Source organism: Carcharhinus amblyrhynchos, unplaced genomic scaffold (assembly GCF_965287045.1).
Source record: "Carcharhinus amblyrhynchos unplaced genomic scaffold, sCarAmb.v2.hapA scaffold_816, whole genome shotgun sequence".
NCBI classification, from domain to species: domain Eukaryota; kingdom Metazoa; phylum Chordata; class Chondrichthyes; order Carcharhiniformes; family Carcharhinidae; genus Carcharhinus; species Carcharhinus amblyrhynchos.
Window position 1 is genome coordinate 660 of NW_027650556.1, and position 9,776 is coordinate 10,435.

The 9,776-nt window shown below is 52.2% G+C and overlaps 1 protein-coding gene across 1 annotated transcript; it reads right to left on the reverse strand.

Moving 5' to 3' along the window:
• Window positions 1-453: 453 nt before the first annotated feature.
• On the reverse strand, window positions 454-3,334 carry LOC145340172 (protein LBH-like). Its single transcript, XM_080184604.1, has 2 exons — window positions 3,244-3,334; window positions 454-978 (listed from the first exon to the last, which is right to left on the reverse strand). Exons 1-2 carry the CDS (start codon window positions 3,316-3,318, stop codon window positions 784-786), a joined length of 270 nt encoding a protein of 89 aa, XP_080040730.1. The 5' UTR covers window positions 3,319-3,334; the 3' UTR covers window positions 454-783.
• Between the last annotated feature and the right edge of the window lie 6,442 nt (window positions 3,335-9,776).

Here is a 9,776-nt window from a genome sequence, read left to right on the forward strand (position 1 = left end):
GTGGGTTGGTGGGGGGGATGGGTGGGGGGTGGGTTGGTGGGGGGGATGGGTGGGGGGGTGGGTTGGTGGGGGGGATGGGTGGGGGGTGGGTTGGTGGGGTGGGTTGGTGGGGGGGATGGGTGGGGTGGGGTGGATGGGTGGGGGGGATGGGTGGGGTGGTTGATGGGGGGGTTGGTGGAGGGGGGAGGTGGAGGAGGGGGGAGGCGGAGGGGGGGAGGCGGAGGGGGGGAGGCGGGGGGGAGGTGGAGAGGGAGGTGGAGGGTGGGGAGACGGAGGGGGGGAGGCGGAGGGGGGGAGGCGGAGGGGGGGAGGCGGAGGGGGGGAGGCGGAGGGGGGGAGGCGGAGGGGGGGGAGGCGGAGGGTGGGGAGGCGGAGGGGGGGAGGCGGAGGGGGGGAGGCGGAGGGGTGGGGAGGCGGAGTGGGGGGAGGTGGAGGGGGGGAGTTTTCCTCAAGGCTGGGATTGTGTGAAGTTTATGGGGTTTTTGCCATTGTAATTAAACAGTGAGAGGCCAACACAAAACCAGCCTCTAATCCACACCAAGTCTCAGAGTAAACACAGACTGTGGAAACAGACATTCACTCTGAGACTCTGGAAAGATGGCAGGATTAATCCCTCTGCAAGGACAACACAAATTATAGCAAGACCATGAGGTCAGAGGTCAGCGGAAAGCTCCAGAAATACCCGGCCATGATTCCCAAGGTTAGACCTTGTCCTGGTTAGATTCCAGTGGGAAGATCTCTTGCCTTGTCCGTGTGTTTATTCCTTGTCAGTGACAGGTTCAGTTACTGCTCCGTGCTGACCTGCGTCTCAGTCTCTTTGCAGACTTTCTGACTCTCTTCCTCAGTAATCAGCATCTCCTCTGGTGGCCATCGCAGCTCCCCACTCTCCACCTCTCCCTCACTCGGTTCCAGCACAATGGATGGCAGGCTGTCTTTCAGTTTGTAGCACTGTTCAAAGTCAGAGGGATCGGGAAATATCTGGGCAAGAAAGGAAGGACATTACTGAGAGACAAGGCAGTAAGCTCAACATCTCACTACAGTGGACCGGAGACCCCGTCACACCATCGCTGTCTCTCCCACTCCCACCTCCTCATCACCTATCGCTGTCTCTCCCATAACTCACAACGATCCCAGTCCATCCACAATCCAATCCCAGGGTTCAATCAGCAACTGGGTTCACTGGATTGGAGTCAGGAGCAGGGATCACTGGCTGGAGACTCTGGCACTGGGATCACTAGATTGGAGCCAGGAGTAGGGACCACTGGCTGGAGGCAATGACACTGGATTCACTGGATTGGACCTAGGAGTAGGGACTATAGGCTGGGGAGTCTGACACTGGATTCACTGGATTGGAGTCAGGAACAGGGATCCCTGGTTGGAGACTCTGGCACTGCATTCACCGGATTGGGGTCAGAAGCAGAGACTGCTGGCTGGGGACTCTGGCACTGGATTCACAGCTGGAGTACTGTGTGCAGTTTTGGGCGCCGCACCTGCGCAAGGATATTTTGGCCCTGGAGGGAGTGCAGAGGAAGTTTACTAGGCTGATACCGGAGTTGAGGGGATTGAGCTATGAGGAGAGGCTAAATAAACTGGGCTTGTACTCGTTAGAGTTTAGAAGAATGAGGGGAGATCTCATTGAGACGTATAAGATGATGGATAGGATAGAGGTGGAGAGACTCTTCCCGCTCAAAAAAGACAGGAGGACTAGGGGGCACAGCCTCAAGATAAAGGGGGGGCGGTTTAGAACGGAGTTGAGGAGGAACTTCTTCACTCAAAGGGTGGTGAATCTCTGGAATTCTCTGCCCGTTGAAGTGGTGGAGGCTGCCTCGCTAAATATTTTTAAGATGCGGGTTGATGGGTTCTTGATAAGAGAGGGGATTAAGGGTTATGGGGAGAGGGCGGGAATGTGGAACTGAGCCACGACAGATCAGCCATGATCTTATTGAATGGCGGGGCAGGCTCGAAGGGCTAGATGGCCTACTCCTGCTCCTATTTCTTATGTTCACTGGATTGGAGTCAGGAACAGAGACCGCTGGCTGGGGACTGGCACTGGATTCACTGGATTGGAGTCAGGAACAGAGACCGCTGGCTGGGGACTGGCACTGGATTCACTGGATTGGAGTCAGGAACAGAGACCGCTGGCTGGGGACTGGCACTGGATTCACTGGATTGGAGTCAGGAACAGAGATTGCTGGCTGGGGACTCTGGCACCCCCTTTGTTTTCATTCTATTTTATTTAATTTTTTTGCTGTTCTCTATCTTTTATTTCTTTATTATCTTTCTTCATTTCTCTTCCCCCCCCCAACTCGATCCCCCTTCTCTTACCTTTGCTTCCCCGTTTCCCCTTTTCTACTTTCTATCTCTGTCCCATCCATTTCCACCGCCCCCCCCCCCACCCCCCCACCCCCACCGCCCCAAATGAAGGAGATAATCATTGACTTCAGGAAGTGTTTTGGAGGACATGCCCCTGTTTACATCAAGTGGAAATGGTTGAGAGATTCCAGTTTCCAGATCATCAATAACCTGTCCTGGTCCCTCCACACTGACACTGTACTTAAAAAAAACCCACCAACGCCTCTACTTTTTCAGAAGACTAAGGAAATTTGGCATGTCAGCTACGACTCTCACCTACTTTTAAAGATACACCATAGAAAGCATTCTTTCGGGTTGTATCACAGCTTGGTCTGGGCTCTTGCTCTGCCCAAGACCACAAGGAACTACAAAAGGTCGTGAATGTAGCCCAATCCATCACACAAACCAGCCTCCCATCCATTGACTCTGTCTACACTTCCCACTGCCTCGGCAAAGTAACCAGCATAATTAAGGACCCCACACACCCCGGACATTCTCTCTTCCACCTTCTTCCATCGGGAAAAAGATACAGAAGTCTGAGGTCACATACCAACCGACTCAAGAACAGTTTCTTCCCTGCTGCTGTCAGACTTTTCAATGGACCCATCTCGCATTAAGTTGATCTTTCTCTACACCCTCGCTGTGACTGTAACACTACATTCTGCACCCTCTCCTTTCTTTCTCTATGAACGGTATGCTCTCTCTGTATAGCGCGCAATAATAAATCAAGTATAAATGCTGAGATTCTCTCTGAGTTTTCACTCAGCTCTTCAAAGCTAAATTGACATCCCAAGCCTGGCTCCCCCTCCGTATGAAACGATCAAATTGTCACCAATGAGGTTTTGTTTTCCTTGAACACTAGGAGCAGATTGGCTGGCTGAATGGACTAACCTGGAAACAGAGTGTGTCCTTGTGGGAACAGCGATCCATGTGCTCAATTGCTCCAGCTTTCACCGCCCCAGTCATAGCGTCAGTAACACAGAGACCTGGCGAGTAAACACAGACACGCAATCAGTTCCCCTCCTCAACACACAGCACTATCTACTCTCACACACCGAGAGTTCGCTACAACACTCACCTTCCACATTAACCCCTTTGTCACCCCTACAAGAACAATTAACAATCAGCAACATTACGAACCTTCTCTTTATTCTGTCATGGGACGTGGGTGTCACTAGCTGAGCCAGCATTTATTGCCCATCCCTAATTGCCTTTGAGGGGATATGTGACAGTGACATTCCAGTGGCTCTGGAGTTACGTGTAGGTCAGACCAAAGCAGAGATTGATTCCTTCCCTCTGAGAACTAACACCAAAACACCCAAGAGGAATCCCTCACCCTACAATCTGTAAAAAGTGGGTGTGAAGGGATGTGACCTGCTCTTCAACAACCCCGAGTAATTAAATACAAAATAAATCCCTGACATTCACGCCAAAATCAACATCTAACGATTTATTTATCTAACTAGCTATGAGCAAATTAATTAAACTATTAACATGCTGAATAAATCCCTTTAACTATTAACTGTTCCTGAATAAAACAAGATTCTAATGGAATGCTGTTCCAATAAATACAATCCCCACTCATTAACAAAATAGAATTTAAACACTCTCTAAATTACAACCAGGTTTTGTGTCTTCTGGGCCTTCTCTGTTGGGTCTGTACTGGTTGGAGTTTAGAAGGATGAGGGGGGATCTTATAGAGACATATAAGATAATGAAAGGGATGGATAGGGTAGAGGTAGAGAGATTCTTCCCGCTCAGAAAGGACAGCAGGACTAGAGGGCACAGCCTCAAGATAAGGGGGGGGGGGGCAGTTTAAATCGGAGTTGAGGAGGAACTTCTTCACTCAAAGGGTGGTGAATCTCTGGAATTCTCTGCCCGTTGAAGTGGTGGAGGCTGCCTCGCTAAATATTTTTAAGAAGCGGGTTGATGGGTTTTTGATAAGAGAGGGGATTAAGGGTTATGGGGAGAGGGCGGGAATGTGGAACTGAGCCACGACAGATCAGCCATGATCTTATTGAATGGCGGGGCAGGCTCGAAGGGCTAGATGGCCCACTCCTGCTCCTATTTCTTATGTTCTTATGATTCTTCTGTCTGGAACTTCTTTCTTCTTTGGTACCTTTGCTATCTAGACGTGGTTTCTTTACAACATAGATGAAGCTGTGAGACCCAACCATTCTCTCTCTCTCGAGAGAGGGATGGGAATCGAGCGCTGTGAGCTGTTAACTCTGGCAGGTGTCAGTTGCTCTCTCCCCTTGCCCCACTGCCCCCTTATCTTATACCTGTGATGACACATCAATATTTCTCACAATAGGATTGGTTCTATGATGTCAAAACCTTCAGATGTAAATTTAATAGGTTTTTAGTATTTAAGTGCCTCATTCAAACTGATTGGGTAAATTCAAGAGCCTGTTGTCTTGGTAACACTGCTGCTTGGCCTTTCAATACTAATGTTTCAGTTTGAGCTCTCTGTGTACTTACTTTGTTTTATAAATCTCTAAATACAGGAGAAACACCACCATCCAAAGGGACCGTGCAGCGCCTCCCCCCACCAGCACCTCACGACCACCACATTCAAATTTCCTGCCTCCCAACCTACAATCACTCCATCCAACTTGACATCACTGGCAAAGGACTGTAGGTTTACTCCCCTAAAGGGCATTAGTCCACCAGCTGGGTTTTTAAATAACAAAAAATAAATGGTCATCATTAGACTTTTAATTCCAAATTTTTATTCAGATTGCACCATCTGCCAAGGTGGGATTTGAACCCAAGCCTCTTCTGGATTTCTGAGCCAATGACAATACCACTACACCCTGCCTCTGATCCAAACTCAGTGAACTTCTATACACTTTCAGATTGCTGATGGGGACGGGTCTGTCTCTGTATAACACTGGGGTACAGTACTGGTGGGGACGGGTCTGTCTCTGTATAACACTGGGGTACAGTACTGGTGGGGACGGGACTGTCACTGTATAACACTGGGGTACAGTACTGGTGGGGATGGGTCTGTCTCTGTATAACACTGGGGTACAGTACTGGTGGGGATGGGACTGTCACTGTATAACACTGGGGTACAGTACTGGTGGGGATGGGTCTGTCGCTGTATAACACTGGGGTACAGTACTGGTGGGGACGGGTCTGTCACTGTATAACAGTGGGGTACAGTACTGGTGGGGACGGGTCTGTCACTGTATAACACTGGGGTACAGTACTGGTGGGGACGGGTCTGTCTCTGTATAACACTGGGGTACAGTACTGGTGGGGACGGGTCTGTCACTGTATAACACTGGGGTACAGTACTGGTGGGGACGGGACTGTCACTGTATAACACTGGGGTACAGTACTGGTGGGGACGGGTCTGTCACTGTATAACACTGGGGTACAGTACTGGTGGGGACGGGTCTGTCACTGTATAACACTGGGGTACAGTACTGGTGGGGACGGGTCTGTCACTGTATAACACTGGGGTACAGTACTGGCAGGGACGGGTCTGTCACTGTATAACACTGGGGTACAGTACTGGTGGGGACGGGTCTGTCACTGTATAACACTGGGGTACAGTACTGGTGGGGACGGGTCTGTCACTGTATAACACTGGGGTACAGTACTGGCAGGGACGGGTCTGTCACTGTATAACACTGGGGTACAGTACTGGTGGGGACGGGTCTGTCACTGTATAACACTGGGGTACAGTACTGGTGGGGACGGGACTGTCGCTGTATAACACTGGGGTACAGTACTGGTGGGGACGGGTCTGTCGCTGTATAACACTGGGGTACAGTACTGGTGGGGACGGGTCTGTCACTGTATAACACTGGGGTACAGTACTGGTGGGGACGGGTCTATCACTGTATAACACTGGGGTACAGTACTGGTGGGGACGGGTCTGTCACTGTATAACACTGGGGTACAGTACTGCTGGTGACTGGTCTGTCTCTGTATAACACTGGGGTACAGTACTGGTGGGGATGGGTCTATCACTGTATAACACTGGGGTACAGTACTGGTGGGGACGGGTCTGTCTCTGTATAACACTGGGGTACAGTACTGGTGGGGACGGGTCTATCACTGTATAACACTGGGGTACAGTACTGGTGGGGACGGGTCTGTCACTGTATAACACTGGGGTACAGTACTGGTGGGGACGGGTCTGTCACTGTATAACACTGGGGTACAGTACTGGTGGGGACGGGTCTGTCACTGTATAACACTGGGGTACAGTACTGGTGGGGACGGGTCTGTCGCTGTATAACACTGGGGTACAGTACTGGTGGGGACGGGTCTGTCGCTGTATAACACTGGGGTACAGTACTGGTGGGGACAGGTCTGTTACTGTATAACACTGGGGTACAGTACTGGTGGGGACGGGACTGTCACTGTATAACACTGGGGTACAGTACTGGTGGGGACGGGTCTGTCTCTGTATAACACTGGGGTACAGTACTGGTGGGGACGGGTCTGTCGCTGTATAACACTGGGGTACAGTACTGGTGGGGACGGGTCTGTCACTGTATAACACTGGGGTACAGTACTGGCGGGGACGGGACTGTCACTGTATAACACTGGGGTACAGTACTGGTGGGGACGGGTCTGTCGCTGTATAACACTGGGGTACAGTACTGGCGGGGACGGGTCTGTCGCTGTATAACACTGGGGTACAGTACTGGTGGGGACGGGTCTGTCGCTGTATAACACTGGGGTACAGTACTGGTGGGGACGGGTCTGTCTCTGTATAACACTGGGGTACAGTACTGGTGGGGACGGGTCTGTCACTGTATAACACTGGGGTACAGTACTGGTGGGGACGGGTCTGTCACTGTATAACACTGGGGTACAGTACTGGTGGGGACGGGACTGTCTCTGTATAACACTGGGGTACAGTACTGGTGGGGACGGGACTGTCACTGTATAACACTGGGGTACAGTACTGGTGGGGACGGGTCTGTCACTGTATCACACTGGGGTACAGTACTGGTGGGGACGGGTCTGTCACTGTATAACACTGGGGTACAGTACTGGCGGGGATGGGTCTGTCTCTGTATAACACTGGGGTACAGTACTGGTGGGGACGGGTCTGTCACTGTATAACACTGGGGTACAGTACTGGTGGGGACGGGACTGTCACTGTATAACACTGGGGTACAGTACTGGTGGGGACGGGTCTGTCACTGTATCACACTGGGGTACAGTACTGGTGGGGACGGGTCTGTCACTGTATAACACTGGGGTACAGTACTGGCGGGGATGGGTCTGTCTCTGTATAACACTGGGGTACAGTACTGGTGGGGACGGGTCTGTCACTGTATAACACTGGGGTACAGTACTGGTGGGGACGGGTCTGTCACTGTATAACACTGGGGTACAGTACTGGTGGGGACGGGTCTGTCACTGTATCACACTGGGGTACAGTACTGGTGGGGATGGGTCTGTCTCTGTATAACACTGGGGTACAGTACCGGTGGGGACGGGTCTGTCACTGTATCACACTGGGGTACAGTACTGGTGGGGACGGGTCTGTCACTGTATAACACTGGGGTACAGTACTGGTGGGGACGGGTCTGTCTCTGTATAACACTGGGGTACAGTACTGGTGGGGACGGGTCTGTCACTGTATAGCACTGGGGTACAGTACTGGTGGGGACGGGTCTGTCTCTGTATAGCACTGGGGTACAGTACTGGTGGGGACGGGTCTGTCTCTGTATAACACTGGGGTACAGTACTGGTGGGGACGGGTCTGTCACTGTATAACACTGGGGTACAGTACTGGTGGGGACGGGTCTGTCACTGTATAACACTGGGGTACAGTACTGGTGGGGACGGGTCTGTCTCTGTATAACACTGGGGTACAGTACTGGTGGGGACGGGTCTGTCGCTGTATAACACTGGGGTACAGTACTGGTGGGGACGGGTCTGTCTCTGTATAACACTGGGGTACAGTACTGGTGGGGACGGGTCTGTCACTGTATAACACTGGGGTACAGTACTGGTGGGGACGGGTCTGTCACTGTATAACACTGGGGTACAGTACTGGTGGGGACGGGTCTGTCGCTGTATAACACTGGGGTACAGTACTGGTGGGGACGGGTCTGTCTCTGTATAACACTGGGGTACAGTACTGGTGGGGACGGGTCTGTCGCTGTATAACACTGGGGTACAGTACTGATGGGGACGGGTCTGTCTCTGTATAACACTGGGGTACAGTACTGGTGGGGACGGGTCTGTCGCTGTATAACACTGGGGTACAGTACTGATGGGGACGGGTCTGTCTCTGTATAACACTGGGGTACAGTACTGGTGGGGACGGGTCTGTCGCTGTATAACACTGGGGTACAGTACTGGTGGGGACGGGTGTGTCACTGTATAACAGTGGGGTACAGTACTGGTGGGGACGGGTCTGTCACTGTATAACACTGGGGTACAGTACTGGTGGGGACGGGTCTGTCGCTGTATAACACTGGGGTACAGTACTGGTGGGGACGGGTCTGTCTCTGTATAACACTGGGGTACAGTACTGGTGGGGACGGGTCTGTCGCTGTATAACACTGGGGTACAGTACTGGTGGGGACGGGTGTGTCACTGTATAACAGTGGGGTACAGTACTGGTGGGGACGGGTCTGTCACTGTATAACACTGGGGTACAGTACTGGTGGGGACGGGTGTGTCACTGTATAACAGTGGGGTACAGTACTGGTGGGGACGGGTCTGTCACTGTATAACACTGGGGTACAGTACTGGTGGGGACGGGTCTGTCTCTGTGTAACACTGGGGTACAGTACTGGTGGGGACGGGTCTGTCACTGTATAACACTGGGGTACAGTACTGGTGGGGACGGGTCTGTCGCTGTATAACACTGGGGTACAGTACTGGTGGGGACGGGTCTGTCGCTGTATAACACTGGGGTACAGTACTGGTGGGGACGGGTGTGTCACTGTATAACAGTGGGGTACAGTACTGGTGGGGACGGGTCTGTCTCTGTATAACACTGGGGTACAGTACTGGTGGGGACGGGTCTGTCTCTGTATAGCACTGGGGTACAGTACTGGTGGGGACGGGACTGTCGCTGTATAACACTGGGATACAGTACTGGTGGGGACGGGTCTGTCGCTGTATAACACTGGGGTACAGTACTGGTGGGGACGGGTCTGTCGCTGTATAACACTGGGGTACAGTACTGGTGGGGACGGGTGTGTCACTGTATAACAGTGGGGTACAGTACTGGTGGGGACGGGTCTGTCTCTGTATAACACTGGGGTACAGTACTGGTGGGGACGGGTCTGTCTCTGTATAGCACTGGGGTACAGTACTGGTGGGGACGGGACTGTCGCTGTATAACACTGGGGTACAGTACTGGTGGGGACGGGTCTGTCACTGTATAACACTGGGGTACAGTACTGGTGGGGACGGGACTGTCGCTGTATAAC